The 25,685-nt window shown below is 42.1% G+C and overlaps 1 protein-coding gene across 3 annotated transcripts in view; it reads left to right on the top strand.

The window, feature by feature from the left end:
* The window catches only part of RHOBTB1 (Rho related BTB domain containing 1), a 77,384-nt gene extending 58,645 nt beyond the window's left edge, over positions 1-18,739 (top strand). For all 3 annotated transcript variants that reach the window (XM_065922394.1, XM_065922395.1, XM_065922393.1), the window contains 6 exons: positions 1,104-2,083; positions 4,251-4,369; positions 10,214-10,364; positions 13,228-13,316; positions 15,951-16,056; positions 16,567-18,739. In XM_065922394.1, coding sequence (XP_065778466.1) covers positions 1,104-2,083; positions 4,251-4,369; positions 10,214-10,364; positions 13,228-13,316; positions 15,951-16,056; positions 16,567-16,736 — 1,615 coding nt within the window. In that variant the 3' untranslated portion in view covers positions 16,737-18,739. The remainder of the gene's footprint in view (positions 1-1,103; positions 2,084-4,250; positions 4,370-10,213; positions 10,365-13,227; positions 13,317-15,950; positions 16,057-16,566) is intronic.
* The last annotated feature ends 6,946 nt before the right edge of the window (positions 18,740-25,685 follow it).

Genomic DNA, 25,685 nt, shown 5'->3' with positions numbered 1-25,685 from the left:
TATCTTGCCTGCGTTCTGGAATTCATCTGTGTCTTGATCGCGGTTATATCGTAATTACAGCACTGTTCTGCCAATACCAATTCCAGAAACTTGGCTTCTTGGGGGTTGATTAGACTGTAAAAGGGCCTTGTGTGCCAGTCTAAAGTGTATAGACTTTATTCCCTGGGCTCTATGGAACCAGAGGAAATTTTTTTAAAGAATTACAGCTAAGTCATGCTTGTAGTACATAAGAAATTTTTGTGTAACAGTGAATGCTGTGAGTTAAAATGTGGAAAATTCTGAAGAAAGATGAGTTAAGAGGCTAATGTACTAATCCAGGCAAAAGATGATGGCCTGATTGAAGAGGGGAAGAGAAAGGGTGAGATGTGAAAGAAAGTTCACAAAACTAATAGAGGAGACCTAGGTGAGCTGTTGGACATGGATCATTTAGCCTAGAACTAGGGAGTTCTGGACTCTGACTGCTTAGTAAAGTGCTCTCAGTGACTTTAAAATGTGACCTTAAGACATTTCCCAAGTGGAAAGGACCTTTAAAATTTCTGCCTGTTTCTTCAGGATACAGAACGAAAACAGCATCCATAGGGATACTGGGAGGCCCAAGTGAGAAAATGAACATGGGTTCCTTTTTAAATTATAAAGCAAAATGTAAGCATAAGGGGAAAAGGGTGAAAATGATGCTGATTGTGGCAATAATGATGGTTATCCGCTAACACTGATCAAGCACTGACTGTGGAACAGCTACTATGCTGGGCAAATTATCTCATTTAAATCTTTCAGTCATCTTTTAAGATGCAAGTACTTCCTATTATTCTTCCCATTTTACAGATGGGAAAACTGAGAAAAACATTAAGTAACTTACCCAGGAACAAACAGCTAGTGAAATGGCTGATGCTTGAGTTATCATTGTTACTACTGAAAGCATTTTTTCCCCTTCCGTCATAAGTCCTTTGTATTTGAAAGATTTGAGGTTGGTAGGAGATTTTTCAAGAGTCTAGCTAAAAGTTTGAATAGGATTTTAAATGTATAATTCAATTAGGTGCTTAGATAGGCCCTGATTACTATTTTTTTCCTGAAATAAGACTGATGTTAAAAATATTCTATTTCAGGCCCATAAAGAGAGGGGATATTCTGCCCCCAGAAAAAGGCCGAGAGGTTGCAAAGGAGCTGGGTATACCCTACTATGAAACAAGCGTGTTTGACCAGTTTGGCATCAAAGACGTGTTTGACAATGCAATCCGAGCGGCGCTCATTTCCCGACGGCACTTGCAGTTCTGGAAGTCCCACCTGAAGAAAGTCCAGAAACCTTTACTTCAGGCACCATTCCTACCTCCAAAAGCCCCCCCACCGGTCATCAAAGTTCCAGAATGTCCCTCCACAGGGACAAACGAAGCTGCCTGTTTACTGGACAATCCTCTGTGTGCCGACGTCCTCTTCATCCTCCAGGACCAGGAGCAGATCTTTGCACACCGAATTTACCTCGCTACCTCCTCTTCCAAGTTTTATGATCTTTTTTTAATGGACTGTGAAGAAACCCCCCACTGGAGTGAAGGAGCTTGTGAGAGAGAGAAGCAAAGCAGGGATTCCCAGGGGTGGGCACAGAGTCTTGACCCAGATGAGGAAAAGGAAGAGGGCACCCCAAGGACGCCTCAGGCTGATCAGTGGACCCCCTCGAGCCAGAACCTGTCCCAACAGGAGACCCCAGGGCTGGAAGCCGAGAACTTGGTGGCAGAGACACAGACCTTGTCGGACTGGAGTAAAGGGTTCATTGGCATGCACAAGGAGATGCAGGTCAACCCCATCTCAAAGCGGCTGGGCCCCATGACCGTGGTCAGGATGGACGCGTCCGTCCAGCCAGGCCCTTTCCGGACCCTGCTCCAGTTTCTCTATACGGGGCAACTGGACGAAAAGGAAAAAGATCTGGTGGGCCTGGCTCAGATCGCAGAGGTCCTGGAGATGTTTGATTTGCGGATGATGGTGGAAAACATCATGAACAAGGAAGCCTTCATGAACCAAGAGATTACGAAAGCATTTCATGTCCGGAAAGCCAATCGGATAAAAGAGTGTCTTAGCAAGGGGACATTCTCAGGTGAGCGGGTCCAATGGCAAAGCCATCAGTACCTTTGGTTGTGTTTTATCAATCATTAGCCAGACATGAGGAGGGGGAGATAACGGTGTGTAAGTACTTTTCCCCCATGTACCTAAGTTACATGTATTCACCTATTTCATTCTCATCACACTTCGGGGTAAAATATGATGATCCCCATTTTGCAGATGGGGAAACTGAGGGGCAGGGAGGTTAGGTAACTGACCTGTGGTTTATACCAGCAGTCAGTGGTGGAACCAGGATTTGAATGCAAGCTGCCTCCCAAAGCCCCATGGTGTCATAGTGCTTCTCAAAGGTAGGTCAGGCTACCCCTGAGGCTGAGCCAATGAGCTCAGTACTCATGGTTGCCCTTCAGGATTCCTTCCCTGATATTTTCTACTCACCATTTAGCATGCACCCATGGCAAAAATCAGCACCCTTTGGTCCCAGGGTCGCTGAGGTCCTTGAGGCCATTTTGGTGACCCTCTGGAAAGGGTCCCCTCTGGAAAGCCTCATCAGTTTCTCTCCCTTCTCCTTTGGGTTCTCACCATTTGTGCCCTGCTCGTCTAGATGCTTTTTGTCCCTTCATTGTCTTTGATAACTGTGCCAAGGGTTGCCCACAGCACCCTTACATAATTGCTTAAGCATCCTGATAACCTGTATCTAAGATGGGTGACTGGCCCAAGCTTATCCTATCTCATAGGCTTGTGCTATTTTTGTTCTGTAATTGTCCTCGCTGTGTGTGTTTCATTGTAAAAATCTGACTTCTTGACTTCCATTATTATATAGATATTTCTGGTTTTGTCTTCATCTTTCACAATTCCTGTCATCAAAATATGCATTTAATAACTGGTAGCTGAATCTGTTAATTAATTTTAAAACTTTGAGTAATATTTACTCCAAACATTGACAATCATGATAGAGAGAGAGTCTTGAAAGTTAATGAAAAGAAATGTTACAAAGATTTACCTGCAGTAAATGAAACAATGGACCTTAAGTGAAATTGATGAAACCTCCTTTTCCTTACTAGAGAGGGATAGTAACCAAACACAGAGTGGGAGCCTCAACTGGGTTCTTTTCATTTAAAAAAAAAAAAAAAAAAAAACACCTATAAAAAACAGTTGGGAGTAATTAGAAAAAATTGGACATGAACTAGATAATGGATGATATTAAGGAATTATTACTGATTTTCTTAAGAGTTATAATGGTATGGTTATCTAGGAGAACCTTATTTTTAGAAAATTCTGGGCAAAGTAGTTAGGAGTGCATTCAGTTCAGTCACTCAGCCGCATTTGACTCTGCAACCCCATGAATTGCAGCACACCAGGCCTCCCTGTCCATCACCAGCTCCCAGAGTTTACTCAAACTCATGTCCATTGAGTCAGTGATGCCATCCAACCATCTCATCCTCTGTCGTCACCTTCTCCTCCCACCTTTAATCTTTCCCAGCATCAGGGTCTTTTCCAATAAGTCAGCTCTTCACATCAGGTGGCCAGCGTATTGGAGTTTCAGCTTCAGCCTCAGTCCTTCTGATGAATATTCAGGACTGATTTCCTTTAGGATGGAGTGGTTGGATCTCCTTGCTCTCCAAAGGACTCCCAAAAGTCTTCTCCAACAGCACAGTTCAAAAGCATCAATTCTTCAGTGGTCAACTTTCTTTATAGTCCAACTTTCACGTCCATGCATGACCACTGGAAAAACCATAGCTTTGACTAGACGGACCTTTGTTGGCAAACTAATGTCTCTGCTTTTTAATATGCTGTCTAGGTTGGCCATAACTTTTCTTGAAGTATGCTGTTTAAAAATGTCTACACACATTTTATATAGTTAAGGCAAACATGACAAAATTAAGCATGTGATAAACCAGTTACTGTTTTATTATTCTTTCTACTGTTCTCCATGTTGAAACTTTTCTTAATAAGGAAAGAATATTCCTCTCCTTTGTGTTGCTTTATGGTTCAGAGTATTTGTGTTGTGACCTTACGTATAACTTTAAATGCTTACTCCTTAAATCCTTGGAGGACAGGGAGAGAATTGGTGCCCAAGGTGGGGGTAGACACCACATCAGTGTTAAGGGTATGAAAGAGAGATGAGAGACTAGGCGGATGGATGTGGATGGAACCCCTGCAAGGCTGGCTCACAGGCTTGTGCTTCCTCCATCCTTGGACAGATGTGACATTTAAGTTGGACGATGGAGCCATCAGTGCCCACAAACCGCTGCTGATCTGTAGCTGCAAGTGGATGGCTGCCATGTTCGGGGGGTCATTTGTCGAAAGCGCCAACAGTGAGGTAGGTGCCTTCCAAAAAGCCCAAGCGGCATCTTAATGAATATGCATGTGTATTTATATTAGAAAGTGTTGCCAGAGGACTTTGATTCTTTAACTGCCAACTTGGAAGACTTTTTTAGGCAATGCTTGAGTATCAGGTCACCCTCTTTCCATAATTCTGCAATTATGAGAAGCCTGTTGTTCATTTGCTATGTGTAAGCCCCTAAGTCCCCCTGTATCCTTTCATCCTCACAGTGCTCCTCATCCCTGAAAACATGTACAGCTATATTTTTTAACAAATGTCACCAGGCAAGGTACTATCAATATCCCCTCAAAGAGGACCACACTGTCTTCTAGAAGTTGAAGACGGTGGAAAGTGTCTTCAGTCACTTAAACCTGGGCTTGACTCTGCCAATAACAGATGAGGGATCTTAAAAAGCCACCTTCCTGTGCCTCAGTCTCCTTATCCTAAAGGTGAGAGATGTGCTAGGTCATGCTCAAGGGCCCCTTAATCTAATAGTCCCTGAAGTTCTCTCCCCTAACGTGTCTCAACTCTAGGGTTTGTCACCTCTAGGGAAACAGAGATGGAGCAAAGGGTCTCTCAGAGTGTTACATCTAGAAGAAGCCACTGGGTCACTTGCCAAATGCCGGCCCTATCTCCAAAAGGGGATGTTGTTAGAGCAGAGCAAGCAGCATCTTGGAGACCTTGTATCTCCACCTCTTCACAAGCTGTTGAAAAAGAAAGAAAAATTCCCTTCAAGCATTTCTAACTTGTGTCTAGAGGTAGACATTTTTTGTTGAGTTTTGCAAATATTTCTTATACATCTTTTAAAAATATATATGGGGACACCCCATCAAGCTTATTGTCCCTACTGGGCTTATTTTTGCTTATCTCAACCTCTCTCCAAACTTTTAACAGAAACACAGAAAACAGTAACTAACTTGAAAGGGGAGCCCTCACCCCAGAAATCTGAACACTCCCTTTATGACCCAGGAACCTGCATTTGCATCCCCAAGTAGGGAAACAGAATCCTGTAATCACAGGCCAGGATGGCTGGCTGGCTGTCAGTAGGCCATCCTCCTGCTTTCAGAACAGACTGCAGCTGCTCCTAAACCAACTCCCAGCCTAAGACTGTCTGCTGTCGGGGGAAAAGATGTTAGAATTATCCTGATGACCTCTTCTGATGTCTGCCAGCCTTTGTAAACCAGGAGGTCCTCATCTGCAGCTAAATGAAGTCTTTCCTCTGCCATCAAAGGTGTCTGGGAGCACCATTAACTAAGACCACAGCAACTGGTAGAGGCTACCCAGTGAAGGGACTGTGAGGCTCAGATCCCCAACTCCTCTGCGTACAAGCTGTTTGGCCTTGGGCCAGTGATCACCTTTCTGAGCTCCAGCGTCCCTATCTGGAAAATGTGACCATAACCCGGAATGTGGCTGCGAGGTGTGAGAGTCAGTACCCATGAATCATCTCATAAGCACTAAATGCAAAATGACGTCAGCCTTATATGGATGCTGGCAGCATTGATGATATTCTTTCCCTCTTCTTCAAGAAAACTGGGGGATGCCACCAATTAATAAAACCTCATCCAACTGGCACAGCACCAACTTCAGTAATCTCTCGAGATAAGAGAGCCCCAATACTCACTTCCCCCCTTTTGCCAACTTGCTGAAGCATGTGCCCTAGGGTACCTGCTTATCACCTGGCAGAGAGCAGTTGATCGAGGTCCAGGGCCCAGGCACAAAGAGACACTGTCAGAGCTGACCTCACTGATGCTAATCCCCTTTATCCCTTCTCAGAATGGATTGTAATTGTCTCCAGATTAAAATGTGCAGGAGAGTGACTAAAACAGAAACTTGGCGACCAATGTGAATGCACACGGGTCTGATCGCGTCACAGCCTCTCTCTGGGGTGGTGTCTGTTTAGCATCGCCCTGCCCACCCTCCTCCCCACCTCAAGGACGAGATCACTCACCACTTAGAACTGCAGCTGAGCCCAATACAGATGTGTAGTTTCAACCCAGCTCAAAACACAAAAGCCATGGAGCCAAGCTACCAAAAGTCTATACCAAGACACCTAATATATAAAGAATGATGTGAGCTGCAGATATGTCCACTCTTTCCTACCCCTTCTCATGACTTCCAGGGTACATGGAAGTGTTCTGTTATATACGGTTATGACCTCTAGTCTCAGTGTGACCTTGGGCAAGAGACCAACTCTCTTTAGACCTGTGTCCCCATCTCTAAAATGGAGATCACAAGAGAACCATCTCCAAAGGGCAGGTCAGACATGAAACTATGTGTGTAAAGCATCAAATTTGGTGCCTGAAACGTACAAAGGCTCAAGCAATGTCGATGACTATATTCCTGGAGGAGTCTTGTTAAATTGTTTCCATGAGGAGTTCAAGGTCTTTGTCCCCCAACAGTCCTCGGGTAACAAGCCACCAGGTCCCTTCCTAAACTAGCAGTGTGTGGTGGAGGTGGTTATGGGGGTAAGAAGAAGTACTTGGGTGAAGTCTCAGTAAATGTTCTATGGTTAATTTAGGCCTGTATATGCATGGGCCTGTGCTTTCTAGGCCACCTTCTTACTCTTTATTGTTTTGTGAAAATCTGATGTCCCCCACAAAATCCAACTTTTTTTTTTTTTTGCATTAATAGAATTCACATGCATATCCAGAAAGGAATAAAATATGCACACTGATGTTCTTTTAACTTTTTTTTGTCATTTAATATTTAAGACACTGTATTTTACTTCTATTTTTCTCATTACTTTTAATGTAGCAGTAAGCATAATTCTCTCCCCAGAGGTACTCAGCAAGTGGTTCATTAAAAATGCATGCCCATGTTGTAGTAAGCAATGCTCTGGATCTAGAATACTTTCTCGTTCTCTATGAGACCGTCTCTAATTATAAGCCCAATAGTCTGAGCTGATCTTTGCAATTAAATATTTAAACCAGCTAAACTGGAATATGGGTCATTGTTAAGGGTAGCATTGTATTCTTATTTTTTTAAAAGCTACATTCAGCAGGTAGGGCACAACGTTTTTAATTCCATTTGTTTTATTTATATTATTTTTTAAAGTTCTATAAAAATGGTCTCTCTGTTGCTACTCAGTTTATTAGTAATGTTGAAATCACAGGGAAAAAAAACAACAGTGAGGAAAAAAAAAGTGCGTGTTCTAAAAATGTTGTTTATTTTCATTTGTTGGTTACTTCCGAGGATCCCTAACATTATTTGCCAAAAAGAGCCATTGCTTTTAAAAATAAAAGTGTTAGTGTTATATTAAACATGAAGGAAACAGTAGGTCATAGATGCTTACAAATGTCAGAATGCTCTGAAGACATTGGGAGTGTTGGGGCAGGGCTGCTTCCTGGAATCTATCATCTCCTGATGCCAAAAATAATTTCTTTTTATTTAGGATGTTCATTTTGCCATTACTTAGAACACAGTCAGAAAAAATTGCTGCAGTCATCTGAGTATCTTCAGAGTCCATAATCATAGTGAAGGAAAAGCTTTAGATGTCATCTATTCCAAATCTCTCCCATGTCACAGATGAGGAAACTAAGGTTCAGAGATGATGAATAATTTGTTAAAGGTCACACAGCATTTTAGCAACACATCTCTGGGCCTTCCCCAGCCCCTTACCCTGTCCTTCAAGTTAGTTTTTCAGAAACATCCTCATCCCTGAAGGAGCAGGTATTCACAGGAAGCCCTGGGACTTTATTTATAATTACTAACACTTTAGAGCACTTAGCACTTCATAAAATATATATTTTTTACTATCACAATGGCCCCAATTTTAAAGTTTCACAACTTAATTAATTTTCAATTATTTAAAAATTGTGCTAATCCAAACACCATTCTAGAGAAATCAAATTTCGCCATATGTAATTTGCCATGTTTTCCATATGCTGAAAGTTCATGTCTGTATAAGTGCTTGTGTACATAAATGTTTATCCACACAAATACAACTGTGTTAGATTTACTGAAATAGCAGTTAATTACAATACAATGGCTTCTGTATTTTAAAATGATATCAGAAATAGTTCCTACTTGCCAGGTTTTATTTATTATTGTAAAAGTTATGCTAAAAATTTGAAACTATCACACTTGTCAAGTCATTGATGGGTAGTAATCCACGCAGCTTATTAATAGAATCACAGTTATTCTCACTGTGTTTGAGAGAGGAAAAGTAATTTTCATAATATTTCTAGGAATTTTTCTGGGCTCTCTCTTTGATACACCTAGGGAAAGCTCTGTCCGAAAGGATATTCCCTCTCTGAGATGGTTGGTGGCTATGCAGGAAAATTATATAAGTGGTTGCTATAGCTTAAACAATTGCAACCACACCACTAGAAGACTGAAGTGGCCACAAGCCCCTTGAAGATTGTGGAGACAATTTATAAACAAATTATGTACACACACAGACATATACATACACACACATATATATACACAAATATAGAGAGATTAAAATACATAATATAGATATAATCATATATAACATACAGATATAATCATGCCATACATAAATGTAATCATAAATGTAATTTTTGTACCAGAATTAAGAAGTCTATAACTTTTTATACTTTTGAACTCAGAAATCTAATTCTTGAAAACTGTTAGTGAAATACAGTGCCATATTGTAGCTTTCTTCCTTACCATGAAGGGTTTCCAGTCCTGCACAGCAGTTCTGAACACAGACTTTAGAACCTCATTTCCTGGGTTCAAATATCAGTCCCAGCCTCCTAGCTCTGCAACCCTGGACACCAGACTTAACCTCCCTGAACCTCCATTCACTTATCTGTAAAATGGCAAAAACAGTAGTCTCTCCTTCCTAGGGAGGATATAAGGATCAAAATATAATGCATGTGGAGAGCTTATTAGCACAGTCCCTTGTGCATAGGAGGCCCTCTATTAGGTTAATTCTTATCATCATTCCAATAGCAAGTACTCGTGGCACCATTCTCCATGATGCCAGGGCACGTCTCATGGAGTTAGAAACCTCAGATGAAGAACAGCTGCTGTAACGTGGATATCCTTGTTGATCCAGGCCCAGCCATTCAGAACTCGACTTCCCAGGCAGTCCCAGGCTCCTCAGCAGACTCTAGTTTGGATGAATATGCACACCTACTACAGGTGTTCAGGAGGAAGACTAGCAGGATCCTCCAGGGAACAATCTCTTACCCAGCCATTCCCCAAGATGTCCCAAGTCCAGCTTTCTCTAGATTCTCTGCATCTACTGATGCCTGATAATCTTCCAGTAGTTCCAAATCTGTGTGGTTGTGCCACAGGAAAAATAAAGTGTATATATCATGCTAACATGTACTTTTTAAATTTTTTTATTGATGTACAGTTGATTTCATGCTAGCATTTATTGATAGAACGTTGGGAGTCAAGCCAGTCACTGTGGCAACTAGGATGGTTGCTCATCGTCTTATTTTGACATCTTAGAGAGCTGGGCTCTATTGTGTGTCAGCGGCAGCGCGGTCTGCAGCTCCCCCCAGCACCTGTCATGTTGCTAGGAGATTTCTTTCCCCACAATAGAGTATTATAAGGTACTTGGCAAGGAGGACCTATAATGTCATCATACATTTACAGCCCATTTGTCTGATTTATAAGCCCAAATAGCTATTTAAAAATTCCAAATCAGGCTTTGTCAGGCAGCCCCACTCTTTTGTCATCCACAAATCAAACTGTTATGTTTACAGCTGTAAATAGTGAGTGACTTCTCCACACAGCCTCAGAGCAGGTGTCCCAGACTTGCCAATAATGAATCACACGGCGGGGATATTTACAAGCAGTATAGCCTGAAAATGTGCCCACTGCTTTCTTCAGCAGAACTTACCTTTTCAAATAACATTTCAGGTATATCTCCCAAACATAAACAAGATGTCAATGCAGGCAGTACTGGATTATCTCTACACTAAGCAGTTGTCACCTAACTTGGACCTGGACCCACTGGAACTAATTGCCTTGGCAAACAGATTTTGCCTGCCACACTTGGTTGCACTTGCAGGTAAGGCTGATGATTCAGGGCCATGCGGTATCTGACTGTCATATTTTTCAAAATGACATTTAAGCAAAAATAATACTTCCAGGGAATAAAAATTAAATTTTTATCACTCAACATAGGACTGTCTTGTACAGGGTGATATGAACTGATCACATGTATCAAACAGCCCCAGTTCAATTCAGCAACTGTTTTTTTAAGCACCTACTTTGTATAGGTCCTGCTGATACATATAGAAGGCAGTAGTTAAGAACATAGGTTACAGATCCAGATCACTTGGGTTCAGATCTTGGCTCCACTATTTACTGGCTGGATGACTTCATACTTGATTTAATTACTCTGTGTCTCAGCTTTCTCTCTCTCTTTAAAATGAGGATAATGATATTCTACCACAGAGTTGTTATGAAGATTAAATGAGTTAAGAGATTATATATATATAAAGAGAGAGAGAGTCCTTAGAACAGTGTCTGGCACCTAGTAAGCATTATGTAAGTGGTTTTCTTAAAGCTATTTTAGAAAATGTTCTGACATTGTCAAGATCATTTTGGGAAAAAGAGAAAAAAGGGAGACTTGATTTAACTTCACAGAACCTTATGTATCATTTCTAGATTTGTTCAGTTGGTAAGCCAAAGCAGATCTAAATAAGATATATGCTTTCAAATACCCTTTTCTTGAATTTAAACCTTCTGTTTCATTTACCAAAGTTGTTGATTAGCACTAAGGGTGCTACATTTAGTTGACTCTTGTTAACCATGAAAGCAGGATAGTGCCTGTTTTGTTCACTGGCATATCCTCTGTACATAGAGAAGTGCCTGAGCAAAGGAGGTTCTCAGTAAAAGTCTGTTGAAGCATTAAATGAAAATGAAGGTATGAACAAACCAACCAGCCACATCTGCCCTTGACTTCCTGACAGTATCTTTAGAAAAAAAAGATTTCTCTGCACTGCAAGTTTCTACCATGTTCAGCCAACTGGAGATCAAAGTTTTCTCCTCACCTTCTTTCTTCACCAGCTGGATAACAAGAAATAGTATTGCTATTCTTTTTTTGGGGGGGGTGGGGCCCACACTGCACAGCAAGTGGGATCTTAGTTCCCTGACCAGGGATCTAACACGCAACCCCTGCATTGGAAGCACGGAGTACTAACCACTGAACAGCTAGGGGAGTTCCTGCTATTCATTCTTTAAACTTTTTTTAACCAATAAACCTGAAGTCATAGATTCAAATGAGTATTGCTGCCTTTTTCAATACTAACTCTAGGAGGCTACAGTAGGCAATTCTTTTTTTTATAGGTAAGAATCTCAAGCCATTTGACTACCCGGTTTTTATAAGTATTTGCCCTTTGAGGATAAACCGAACTGTTTTACATAATCAAAAGTAATTTGGAGCCAAATCTGTTGAGCAGGATTTGTGATCAGTGTTGAAGGAGGGCCATTTTTGCTTAAATATTAAGGGTGGTGATGAAAACATGGGACTGATTTCTCCAGAAAAGAAACTGACCCAAAGAAACCTTCTTGTGTTAACTACAGACTTCTATGTATGTTTATTTTTCTTCAGTTCAGTTCAGTCACTCAGTCGTGTCCGACTCTTTGCAACTCCATGAATCGCAGCACGCCAGGCCTCCCTGTCCATCACCAACTCCCAGAGTTTACTCACGGTTATGATTATTTAATATACATCTTTCTAAGATGATTCCTTTAATCATTTCTATAGTATTTGCTGTTTAGTGTAAGTATAGAATGTCTGGAACAGAGTGTTTAAAAAATCAGTTTCTGGGTGAAAATGCCCTGCGAGCCAAGCTGTCATTTAACACTTTGGAGTTACCTAAAATTTAAAACCCAGTGACTCCTCTGGAAGGTTTAGTTACAAGTAGTTATTTGTCTGTCAATCCAGCTGAGAAAGGTTGTGCCAAAGAAACCATCCCAAACTTGAGACCATGTTGACTAGGTAAGAGACATATAGACTAACAAATAAGTACATAAAACCAGAGCAGAAAGTAAGCATGGTTTGGACAATATACTAAAAAATTAGATGTGATGCTAGAGATGAAAAAAAAGCATCAAGGAGCTGGAAATGCCAGGCCAAGACTGTACCCACTCATGTCAAGGCCAGAGGCAGGCAGAGGCAAAAGGCAGCTCAGTGGCAGAACCAGAGTCTGAATTCAGCATGGAATCCTAGAACACGGCTTCCAAGCAGAAACGACGGTCCCATCTAGATCTATGTGACTTGTGGCTGAAGATCGCCCCGGTCTTTAGAATCTAAGAGGTTGAACAATATGTCCCTTGTCTGCTGCTGCTGAGACACACATACGCATTAGCAGTTTTAATTCCCCATCTGGACTCATTACTAGTAACCTCTCCACAGTCAGAGAATATTGAGAATTGGAGTGATATGAGTGAGGAAACCATCAAGCAGGAAGATACAAGAGTCTAGAGGATTCTAGGCAGGTCCTAGCCTGCCCAAAGCATCGCTCTCAAACAGAACTTTCTGCAGTCATAGAGACTTTCTGTGTCCCCGTTGGCCAGTACCCGTGACCACTGAGCCCTTAAATGTGGCTACTGTGGGGCTGAGAACCTGAATGTTTTATTTTGTTTAACTTTAATTAAGTTTAAATAGTCTCTGGTGGCCAGTAGTTACATACTGGACAGAGGTGGTCTGCAGGACTCGGGCTGTTTCAGAAAGGCTAACAAGTGTCCCCAGAGTCTTCCGTGCACTGACTTGAGCCACGACTCGCCATGCTGAAAGGCCACACATCAGAGAGGGCCCTTGATTCAGTTCACATGGAACTGTGTCCCCCTACCTCCTCCCCTCTTAGATGACCCCAGACGGCAGCCTCCAGGCACTAACATCTCCTGCTCCCTCTTCTCCCCAGAACAGCACGCCGTTCAGGAGCTGACCAAAGCCGCCATGAGTGGTGTGGGCATTGATGGGGAAGTTCTCTCTTACTTGGAATTGGCCCAGGTTTGTAGCAATTTGCCTTTCACCTTTTCAGTGTATTCAACCAGTTCATTTAACACTGATAAAACATTCCACTGTTGCATCTGAACAAATAAAGATGTCACCACTGAGTCACAGGAGCCCCCTGCTGTGTGCAACAGAAAAGATCTGAGAGTTTTAAGTTTCATGCACTGTTCACCCTGCTGGGCTTCACTTGAAAAAACAACAAGGGCCCTGCCCCCACACCAGCCCGCCCCCCCAGAGGCAGCAGCTTCACACGTGGGAGAACAGCTCAGGGCATGGGAGGGGAAGGCTCTTGTCTCTTGAATTCTCAGACATGCATTGGCTGAGATCAGACAGTTTCTAGAAGTCCGTGAAGTACAGGGTTGCCTCCCATCTCACTGCAGCTCTCCCGGTTTTCTTTTTTTTTAACATCAGCACTTGTTACTGTTGTGATTCCATATCCCAACACACACTGCTCTCTCCCTCTAGAGAGGGTCAGAGATCAGTCTTGGCTTTATCTCTATGTAATTTATTTAAGACACAAAGCTAAATGCTGCCTCCATTTCCTCATCTTTTGGAAATGGGGATGGTAATTCACCCTCTGTCAACCTTACTGGTTATTTTGAGAAACAACTAGGAGAGAATGTTTCAGAGCATCAAAGAGGGGAAATCCTCTCATAATACGAGGCACATAGGCGGAGTTATCTAATCCCTGACCTAGACTTACAGGCCATGAGTTTACACTCTGAAGGAACTAAGAATAAATTCTTCAGACTTTTCTGTGACCTATTGGATTTGGTTTTCTTTGTTCCCGGTCTTGGTTAGGGCAGTGGTTTATTAAATCTTACATCAGGCACTTCAAATCGGAATTTGTCAACCGAGGAAGAGAAGGAGGCAGGCCTATATCACATGTTCCTCAGGCCACTCTGACTGTAGCCCTGAGAGATGTTTAAGAGGGGAAAATGTGGATCAGGACTTCACAGCAACCTGCTCTTCCTGACTCAACATGCAACAAGGATTTGTTATTTCCTCCCCTTCTACCAGGCACCACCTTAGATAAAAGGACATGTAGATTCTCTGCCCTTGGGGCCATCATAGGCCACTGAGAGAAACAGACCCAAGCACAAATGACTAAAATCCAGTGTGAAAAACAACCTCAGAGAGGTTACAAGTTAAAACAGAGCAGACATCAACTGCAGTGAAACCAGCGCTGACTTGTCCACGTTTGGAACTTGGGGGTGTTTTGACACAGGACTAGGGGAGAAATTAAGACTTGTGCCCCTCCATAAGTATTCCTCCTGGAGAACCATCAAATGACCCAGAATCTCATATAGGCCAGCCCGATGGAGGTAATATAGCAGTTGTGTCTATCTTTTTACTTTCTGTTCTCACCCTGTCCCCTCCCCTGACCAACACATAATCCAGGAAGGAAATAGAATCATTCCTGCTAAGCTCTGAAAAGCCTTGGGGGAGGCATTTAGGATGGAGCCTCCAGTATCTTAGCTCATTCGTTAGACTCTAACCCAGGGATGCACTGGTAAGTATTTAACTATCAGCGTGGGGATAGCAGAGACCCTGATCTGTTGCATTTTCCAGTCTCCATGGTGTAAACACCCCACCTGCCCAACTTTTAACAACTCAAAGTCACTGAGCTCAGAGTAGCAAAGAGCTGCACCCAGTGACGCTCTTGAGCAGGTACAAGCCAACTCCAACACAGCGCTGCTCTAATGTGACTTTCAGGGAGAAATCTACTATCAAGAGAAGTTGGACGCACTGGCTAAAATTGTCTGTCCTGCTGGGCTTGTGATCTGCAGAGAGTTTCTTGAATTAGTTTCTGGGGACGTTGGCTTTTCTTTTGGCCTCTGTTCAGGGCGTTGACAGGGGCCTCAGAGGAAGCATGCTGTGGGTTTCAGGGGTTCAGCTTCTCAAAGAAGCATCAAGAGTAAGAGACAATAGAACGGATGTCCGAAAGAGGCCTAGACAGAAAGAGTGAGGGACGTGAGAGACCTTCCAAATTTGGGGACAAGATGGGGAGTTAACTATGGATTTTTGTGTATCAGGTCTTTTGCAGACACAGCTACCTCAGCTGCCATGGTCCTGTCCTGTGCATCTTCTCAGAAAGGAGAGAGTGCATGGAGTGTCTGGCTCCCTCCCTCCCTGCCCACATCGCCTGCTCTTCTTATGTAACCAAAAGGACAGGTATAGGACAGTCACACATGCCACAGTCTCCTCTTTCAGATCACTGGCCCCAGCCAGCTGAGCTCTGACATGTGACACGGAGGATTCTGTTGCCGAGGCTTCCTTAAACAGAGATGACATCGCTGCTATCTGCTACAGGCTGGTGCCTTCCAGAGGCCATGACCACTTATCATTAGAGGGCAGGTGTGAGGGTAGGGGGAGAGAGGCAAGGCAGACTTTAAACTCCTGATACAGTGATTATTTTTAGTGCACATATCCCAGAGGTGAGAGGAGGATGCCAAACACTTGTGGCTGGTGTGGAAACCGTGGCCAAAGTCAAAACACTAGTCAAAACAACAGGTTTCTGAATTAGTCATCTGGGCCTTTTATTTCTTTGACCCCTACCATGACTTTATCTCTTTGTAGTCCCACTTGAGAAAATAGAGGTCTGACTCCCTTTTGGTCACTTCCCTGCAGTTTCACAATGCCCACCAGTTGGCCGCCTGGTGTTTGCACCACATCTGCACCAACTACAACAGTGTGTGTTCGAAGTTCCGCAAGGAAATCAAATCAAAATCTGCAGGTAAGGCTGTGTGGTCCCCATCTGTCCAGTTCTCATCACCTGTGACTGAAGGGTTTCCCTTCACTGCCCTTGAGAAGGAACACGGACAGCCCCCAGCTCATGGAGAATTCCTTGTGGCCATATGGCAGTCACAGATTCATGTGACGTGCATGACCCAAGGAACTGTATGTTGGAAATCCTCTCTGGAGAACTTCATGGCTAGGGGGATTTGTGTGGAGACGGGTGGGAGAGGGGTTGTTCAGGGTGCCCTGCTGCAGAGCAAGCAGAGATTGTTGGTTCACCCTTGTCTGGGAAGGCAAAAGGACCTGGGTTCAGGCTCTCTGTGTCCAGCTGTGTAATGTTAGGCAAGTGATTCCACCTCTTATGAAACTTTAGTGTCATAATCTGCCACTGGCCCTACTCAGCATCCCTGCCCACTGGTTAATTGAGAGGATGCACATGATGATCGTCTCAGAGAAGCCTAAGCACAGAACCTAGCAGGTATCGTCATCTGCATCTTTTCTTCCGCAGACAACCAGGAATACTTTGAGAGGCACCGCTGGCCTCCCGTGTGGTACCTGAAGGAAGAAGACCACTACCAGCGCGTGAAAAGGGAAAGAGAGAAGGAAGACATTGCACTAAATAAACATCACTCGAGAAGAAAGTGGTGCTTCTGGAATTCATCTCCAGCGGTCGCCTGAGGCGGAAGAGGAAAAAAAATCAGAAATCTGACACACCACTCTTAAAAGCACTACTGTAAAATTAGTCTTATTTTTAGAGATAACATGTAGTTCAGGTTTCAGGCACTGATCTTCCTCCACTTTTGTGCATTTATCTTTGTTGGGATCAAAGCACAAGCTCACCATCCATGAGCCTGGACAAAAAGGGAAGTTGACGCTCACTGCATTCCTTAAACTTATATGTATATTTTTTGTTAGAAGGCTTAATAAACTTTAGTCTGTTATCTCATTTCTTTTTATACAAAGGAAAAAAAATCCAGCTTTCATGTTTCGAATTCCAAATTGGAAAATATTTTTATATGGTCTCTTGTAAATGAAAATACTGTGTATTACTTTATTTTACAGGCCACACATTAACCATGAAGTCGCCCTGCGATTCTCTTTGCCCACGTAACCACCGAGCATTATTACTTAATTAGAGGGATATCCTTTTGTCATGAAGTGAAGGGTTGGAATGAAATTCCCCAAAGTACAATTTAGGGAGTGTTTCATCTTTGTTCTGCCGAATAACATCGGTATAATTACCAAGTCAACTCCAAGAATCTGTATTTACAATATTTACTGTGTAAGTGCTAGTAATTATATGGTTATATGTGCCATGTAAAATATAGTGATATCAAATCTTCTGTTGTTTCAAATGTCTAGATTTAAGAGGATAATCTTTATAATCATTAGAAGGGCTTATTAAATCCCAGCATTATCCAGGGCAAACTCTCTGGTGGACCTGAATACAAAAGATGCCACAGAGCGCTGGTGTTTGGATTGCTATATGAAGATGTCCGTCTCTCGGTGTTCCTTGATCTTGCCATGTTTCTGCATGCAGTTTTGCTACTGACTTGAATCGAGGTGGGCAAGGGCGAGGGTCCCCGGACTCTGTCCCATCTGCAGACTTGTCCCGTCTCCCCACCAGAAACAGGCTTCCTCAGGTCCCTCACTTGCGGCCAACTTCACTTTGTAAGACCCATGTTTTTAACTCTTCCCAGGGAAAATTCACGTTGCTGCAGAACTAGACCAAGGCAGACCACCCACCCCTGCTGAAATTCAGCGGGAGGGCCTGTGAAGGCACAGAGCTGGAGGCTGGGTCATCTAAGGTCACTGCATTCTCCAACGCAGACGGGAATTTTACTCCAAGAGTCTAGGAAATGGTGCTATTGTGAGTTCTGACCCTTTGTCATTCTGAGTTTTCAGTGTTAAAATAGAAAGTATTGAGCAGGGGGGCTTTTGAGAGGCCATCAATCACTGCTTCTCTGTAAATTAAAATGTTACAGCGCTCACACAGAGCATTTTAAGGCCACAGTTCCATACCTGTTTTGGGATGTTGTGTGGTGGAGGCTTGGGCTTATTCTGCTCAGAGGTCAATTTACTGATACTAAAAGCTGTTGATTTTTTTTTTCCCTAGCTTTCAGAAGTTGGAAAAGAGACAGTTGAGCCCAAACTCCAATGTTAACAACCAAATATATTTGAAAATCTATCCAGATTACAGATAAGCACTTATTGCTGGCAGTGGATACATACCAGTTAGCAAAATTGGGAGAGGCCCAGAAATGTTATCACTCTCTCATGACAAAGGACTGGGCATTAGAGTAGGGAAGGATGGGATGATTGTAAATGCATCTACCTTAATTTTGGGTCAATAGGTTGTAAGTCATGAATGGAAGGAGAAAGGAGACAGAATGAGAGGAAGAATCAGCATATATCCCATCATAGAATGATAGAAGTCGAGTTTTCAATGAATAGTCAGAGTTGAATTTATACAACCAAAGCTCCAATGTGATTGTATTCTTGCCAAAATGTAATGGACATGTAAATGAACCTGGGGTATAAGCAATAATATCCACTAGTGTTATCAGCTACTGTAACCAAGTGGCTGGTTCATTTGGTTGATGCTGATTATGGCCTTTACCCATGGTGGTTTGTTTTGTTTTGTTTTTTATTTCACAAAAAGCCAATAAAATTGTTTAGCTATAAAATGCCTCCAGTTGTTTTTTTTTTTTTTTCTTCTCTAAGGACTACTATCATTATTGTGTGTATAATCTTCATTGCTTTTTAAAAGAACTATCAAAGCTTTAAGGGTGCTGGGTCATGGGGTATGTGTGCTTGAAGAGCAAAGCAACTTGAATGACTGTCATCTTTGTCTTTAGTACTGCCAGCAGATTGTAATACCATGATGTAAATGAGGGGTCTGGCTCTTTGATTTGGGCTAATATTGTTATGTCATTAGACATGGTACAGTTTTGGAAAAAAACAAAAATAATATCTCTACCCTAATAGACTTGTTTTAATCTGATTTGGGGCGATTCTACCAGCAATTAAGTCAAACTTTTCATTGGTGGACTCATGGAGAAGAGTCTTCTTTGGAAGCAGATCTGAGAAAGCCTTTGGAAAAATTTAAAATTAATCTCTGAACTTCTAGGTAGTATATTTGCCCAATCTCAGAAGGAAGAAGGGTCTCCAATGAGGTCTCAAGGGGGATTTTCTGAGTAGCAAATGCCCCATGAAAGGAGTTAACAACTATAAAATATAACTGCATGAAGAAGACAGTTTCCAATACATTTGCACACCCTTTTAAAGGTGGGTGGTCCAGACCAGACACCTTTTATCTAATACATGCCAGTGAGGTCTTCCCTCTAGAAAGTCTTGGTCTAAGTTTCTGGCAAACCATTAAGGATTTCAGCAACCCTGTATCAGCATTCTAGGAACCACAAATTTTACTGGTTTAGCAGTAACTCAAGTATTTTCATTGTAGACATTCATAAGCAAGAATTCTATGCTCCTAAGATTTTTTTCCCACTTGCTTCCATTGTATGATATATCAGTTGTCAAAGTTCAGTTTTTCATCACTGTGACACTGGCTAAGCAGAATAAATTCTACTAGTCAGAGGGAAAAGAACAAAGTGAATTCTGAATTTGGAAATGTACAAGTGCAGTATTTCTGAAATGAACCCTTTTCCGCAAGCTGATTTATCAGGCTTTTTCTTAGAGAAATACATATGGTATGTCTTTAATTGGATGCTAGGGGGCAAGTAGCAATAATTCCTCTTTTCTAGAGGAATGTAACTATTGCATAAAAGATGTACAGTTAAAAGTTAGCCAGGGAGAATGTATCTGTGTTGTGTGTGTATGTTTGTGTATAAGTAATCAAGAAGCAACATAAAGGGGAAAATGGCTAAAGACAATTTTAAAAAATAAAGAGAGAAGGAGGAAGGAACTGATCAGATCCATGGAAGTTGAATTAAGCATTATGAGCTTTGAATGTACCTCTTTCTTCCAAAGTGCTAATTTATGAAATTATTCAATATCTCATGATTTAATTTATTTTAAGATACATACTTTGCACTACTGAATTTCCAGTTAGGAGGCAGATGATGTATGCACCATGGAAATGCATTGGTGTGTCAACCCTGCTGACCTGTCAAAGGAGAAGCCATGTTTCTCCTTTCAGCTGTTTGTAAATCTCACCCTGTGCTGCTAGTGTCTTTAAGTTGGATATTTTTACTTAAGCCATTTAGATGCAAGATTTTTCACTGGGTTCATGTGCAGGTGCCTCATCAGTTAGACTTCTACAGACTACAGTCTACAAAATATGGAAATACTTTGGGAGCAGATAACTCTTGGGTAGAAACAAATCAATCATAAGTTGCACATGCACAGACATGAACGTGTTAGAAACAACATTAGGAGACAAGAAGTGACTTGCCAGCAACTCTCTCCTGTTGCTTCAGGAACAGAACATCTTCGTGACATGTATTTCCAGTAGAATGTAGATGAAATGGGTGATTCCCAAATGTGGCCCTATGGAAAGAGGAGGTAAATTCTTTGAGTCTGAATACATTCTCAGACCCAAAGACAAGAACGCTTAGATGTTGCTTACAGGCAATCAATGAGAAAGAACTTGATTCATATTCCTCTGCATGGATGCCAACCAAAATTTGGGCATTTTTTTGTTCCCTCCCAATCTGATAAAAATAAACATCCTTTTGATTCAAAGATTTATAATAGACCCAGTTGGAGGGATAATACCTATGGAATGTTAAGATCAACTGTTGTGTGAAGAGACACACAACCTTTCTAAGCTGTAGTTGTCTAAAAAAAGTGGAAATGGATTTCATTGAGTTTTTGGTGCAGATTAAATGAGATGATTTGGCAAAGTGCCTGGCATGTAGTTATCACTTAGTACTCAGCACATCAAATACCCAGGTGAGAAATCCAAGAGAAAAGACAACTCTGCAAGTTACAAAAGGGAACAAAGATGTCTTTTCCTGCATTTCTCTTAAATCATATGCCAACTTGGCTTCTTAGTGCTGCATGACAGTGATGAAAGAATTAGAAAATTAAGAGTCATGGCAAGAGAAAAAGCAGATGGTGGGAGGATAGGGAAGAGTATAGCTCTTTCCAAGAAGACATTATCCCCACCATTCTACACTTCTCTCCATGGAATAAAGGCTAGACCACCCTAAGGTGGCTTCCCTCATGGCTCAGTTGGTAAAGAATCTGCCTGCAATACAAGAGACCTGGGTTCAATTCCTAGGTCAGGAAGATCCCCTGGAGAAGGAAATAGCAACCCACTCCAGTACTCTTGCCTGGAGAATTCCACGGACAGAGGAGCCAGGCAGGCTACAGTCCATGGGATGGAAAAGAACTGGACACAACTGTGCAACTAACTTTCACTTTTCACCCTAAAGTGAAACTTGACTGAGCCTCTGATTCACATCAAGCTTTTTCCTATTTATTGCTCTTCAATCATTTTTTAAACTTTTCCTGAAGCTTGGAAAGGTTAAGAAGGAGTCTACTTAACCAGACTCCTCAGTGTTCTTCAGTGCTTGGCATTATCATCTTCAGCAGTCTCCTTTATTTTCCATAATTTCTTTCATTTCTTCCATAATATCCACTCCCATAATATGTTTGATATATGTCTTTAAAAGTGCAGATATCCCTGTACAGAGTGCTGCTTCATGAGTGTGACTTACACAAATGGTGTTACCTAATAAACTCCTTTCTTTCTGCTTCTCAGACTCCACACTGCTTTGGAGACCTCGACGTGTTGTAATGTGTGCATCAGCCCTCTGCTTCCCGTGGCTACTCAGTGCTCTAGAGCATCCCTCACGTTTCACTCTCCCATTCCACTGGCAACAGGTCCACAACAAACCCCATTCCCAGGCACTACAGTGGACTTCTTTGCATGTGCCCTGAGGTCAATATACAAAACCAGATTCCCAGTTTGGCTCCAGACATACAGAATCAAGGTCTTCTAAGGTGAGGGACATGTGTAGGAACACTGAAGTCAAAGATAAAAGTCCTTCCCTGCTCCAGCACTAAGTTGATATGATTCTGCAGAATTCAAGAATCATAAAGAATCTGAAAGGCTCTGTTGCAGCCAAGAGACTGGCTGTCTTTTGAAAGAAAAACTGAGCTTGCCTCCCCAACCAACTGAGAAGCCACCTGAAGTTTTCCTGATGGTGAAAGTTGTCAGATGTCAGAATGAGTCAATCCCATCTGGCCTTGGCATTTTGTATCATCTGACCCTCTTGAAAGGCAAAAAGACAAGATAACTTCTCAAAAGCCCCTGGAATGCTAATATTTCTGATTTTCTGCCTTTAAAAAAATGTCCCTAGGGATTAAAAAAGGCTTTCCTCCAAAACCTCTGTATGTCTGGAGAGTTTGGGGGTTTTGAGCACAAGCCACCCATTCTCCTTGCTTGGCCCTGCAATAAACTTTTCTCTGCTCCAAAAAGAAAAAAATAAGTAAGTAAGTAAATAAATTCCTAGAGAGCTTGTGGATTTGCATAGATGGTTGCTGTCTAATTTTATTTCACATATGGAGTCTAAAGAAAAAGTAACTTACCAGCACAAATTCTACAGATTGTTCAAAGAGTCTCTGAGACTTTCAGATTCTTTGTGACTCTTGAATACTATAGAATCATATGAACATGAATATAAAACTTAGTTTTTCAGTCTGGGTGGTAAAGCACTAAGCAACACTGCCTAATTCATAAGTTGAAGAGTGTTCAGACCACTATGATTTCTCCACCAGTCTCACCCTCATTGGGACGCTGGGACCTCATGACCACCACTACTAAGGTGTCATTCAATTTATATATTGGAAAGAATTCTTTTAAAGTAGATAGTCATAGTAAATGGTCAAGCATTTGAAATTTCCAGCTCTTAGTCTTACTAATCTTTTACAAAATAATAATAAGGTGGACTCTCTCCTCAGCAATTCTGTACTGCTGATTACCCTTGCTCCCATTTAGCCTACATTTGCACTGGCAGCAAGGGTGGTGAGGCCTTGGGATGCTAAGATACACTTTCACATACACTTGCAGTCTTATTCCAGTGTTTCCTCACTGTGCTCAGACCAATGAATTGAAGTCCTAAGCTCAGCACCAATCTATCAGAGTCCAAAACACTAATGTGAGAACCATAATAATACTATTTAACATTTTTTAGTATATATTGTGGCCAAACAATAAGAGTTTTACATGCATTTGCCTCATTCAATTCTCACAACATTCTCTTATGGGCAAAGTAATGGTTTCCCCAGAGGCTGACACTGAGATGGAGATTTACAGGTGAGTGATTTATTTAGGAAGTGCCCTTAGGTTAGACCAACACTGGAGAGAGTAGGAAGCAGGAATCTAAGATGTCAAGCAGAGGCCTGGATTCAGACATCCCACTCTCAGCCTGGTACACCCTACAGTACAAAAAACACCTCAGAGTTGGCTTTCCTATTCCTGCACAGATCAACTCAGTTCAGTTCAGTCACTCAGTCATGTCCGACTCTTTGCACCCCATGGACTGCAGCACGCCAGGCCTTCCTGACCATCACCAGCTCCCAGAGTTTACTCAAACTCATTTGCACTGAGTCGGTGATACCATCCAACCATCTCATCCTCTGTCATCCCCTTCTCCTCCTGCCCTCAGTCTTTCCCAGCATCAGGGTCTTTTCAAATGAGTCAGCTCTTCACATCAGGTGGCCAAAGTACTGGAGTTTCAGCTTCAACATAAGTCCTTTCAATGAACACCCAGGACTGATCTCCTTTAGGATGGACTGGTTGGATCTCCTTGCAGTCCAAGGGACTCTCAACAGTCTTCTCCAACATCACAGTTCAAAAGCATCAATTCTTTGGCGCTCAGCTTTTTTTATAGTTCAACTCTCACATCCATACATGACCACTGGAAAAACCATAGCCTTGACTAGACAGACCTTTGTTAGCAAAGTAATGTCTCTGCTTTTTAATATGCTGTCTAGGATGGTCATAGCTTTTCTTCCAAGAGCAAGTGTCTTTTAATTTCATGGCTGCAGTCACCATCTGCAGTGATTTTGGAGCCCCCCAAAATAAAGTCTCTCACTGTTTCCATTATTTCTCCATCTATTTGCCATGAAGTGATGGGACCGAATGCCATCAGTCTGAATGTTGAATTTTTTTCCCCGATCTATTTTTATTAGTTGGAGGCTAATTACTTTACAATATTGTAGTGGTTTTTGTCATACACTGGCATGAATCAGCCATGGATTTACATGTATTCCCCATCCCGATCCCCCCTCCCACCTCCCTCTCTACCTGATCCCTCTGGGTCTTCCCAGTGCACCAGGCCCGAGCACTTGTCTCATGCATCCAACCTGGGCTGGTGGTCTGAATGTTGAGTTTTAAGCCAACTTTTTCACTCTCCTCTTTCACTTTCATCAAGAAGCTCTTTAGTTCTTCTTTGCTTTCTGCCATAAAGGTGGCGTCATCTGCATATCTGAGGTTATCAATATTTCTCCCAACAATCTTGATTTTAGCTTGTACTTCATCCAGCCTGGCATTCCACATGATGTACTCTGTATATAAGTTAAATAAGTAGGGTGACAATATACAGCCTTGACGTACTCCTTTCCCAATTTGGAAACAGTCTGTTGTTCCATGTCCAGTTCTAACTGTTGCTTCTTGACCTGCATATAGATTTCTCAAGAGCAGTTAGAGAAATGGTGGTCTGGTATTCCCATGTCCCGAAGAATTTTCCATAGTTTTTTGTGATCCACACAGTCAAAGCCTTTGGCATAGTCAATAAAACAGAAGTAGATGTTTTTCTGGAACAACAGTGCTTTTTCGATGATCCAGTGGATGTTGGCAATTTCATCTCTGGTTCCTCTGCCTTTTCTAAATCCAGCTTGAACATCTGGATGTTCATGGTTCACATACTGTTGAAACCTGGCTTGGAGAATTTTGAGCATTACTTTACTAGCATGTGAGATGAGTGCAATTGTGCAGTAGTTTGAACATTCCTTGCATTGCCTTTCTTTGGGATTGGAATGAAAACTGAACTTTTCCAGTCCTGTGGCCACTACTGAGTTTTCCAAATTTGCTGGCATATTGAGTGCAGCACGTTCACAGCATCATCTTTTAGCATTTGAAATAGCTCAACTGGTGTTTCATCACCTCCACTAGCTTTGTTTGTAATGATGCTTCCTAAGGCCCACTTGACTTTGCATTCCAGGATGTCTGGCTCTAGGTCAGTGATCACACCATCGTGGTTATCTGGGTCACTGAGATCTTTTTTGTATAGTTCTGTGAATTCTTGCCACCTCTTCTTAATATCTTGTGCTTCTGTTAGGTCCATACCATTTCTGTCCTTAATATCTTCAACTGATATGGTGCAATCATCCACACCATATCTTGGAAAGCCTTGTGATTATATGTTGATTTAGTCCTCCTTCTACCTTGCCAGCATACCACGCCTCCTAGGACTGTTGCAGTCAGTGTCACTGATCCTGCGGAAGTCCACTGTCAACACACACCTCCACCGGAGACTCCCAGACACTGGCAGGAGAAAATGAGCACACGTCCTTCTACTCCACCATCTTGACAGCCTTGTCTGACTCAATGAAATTATGAGCCATGCTGTGTAGGGCCACCCAAGATGGACTGGT

The sequence above is a fragment of the Muntiacus reevesi genome, chromosome 2 (assembly GCF_963930625.1).
Source record: "Muntiacus reevesi chromosome 2, mMunRee1.1, whole genome shotgun sequence".
In the NCBI taxonomy this organism is placed as follows: Eukaryota; Metazoa; Chordata; class Mammalia; order Artiodactyla; family Cervidae; genus Muntiacus; species Muntiacus reevesi.
Note: the sequence above shows the minus strand (reverse complement) of the source record. Positions and strands in the feature narration are given on the sequence as shown.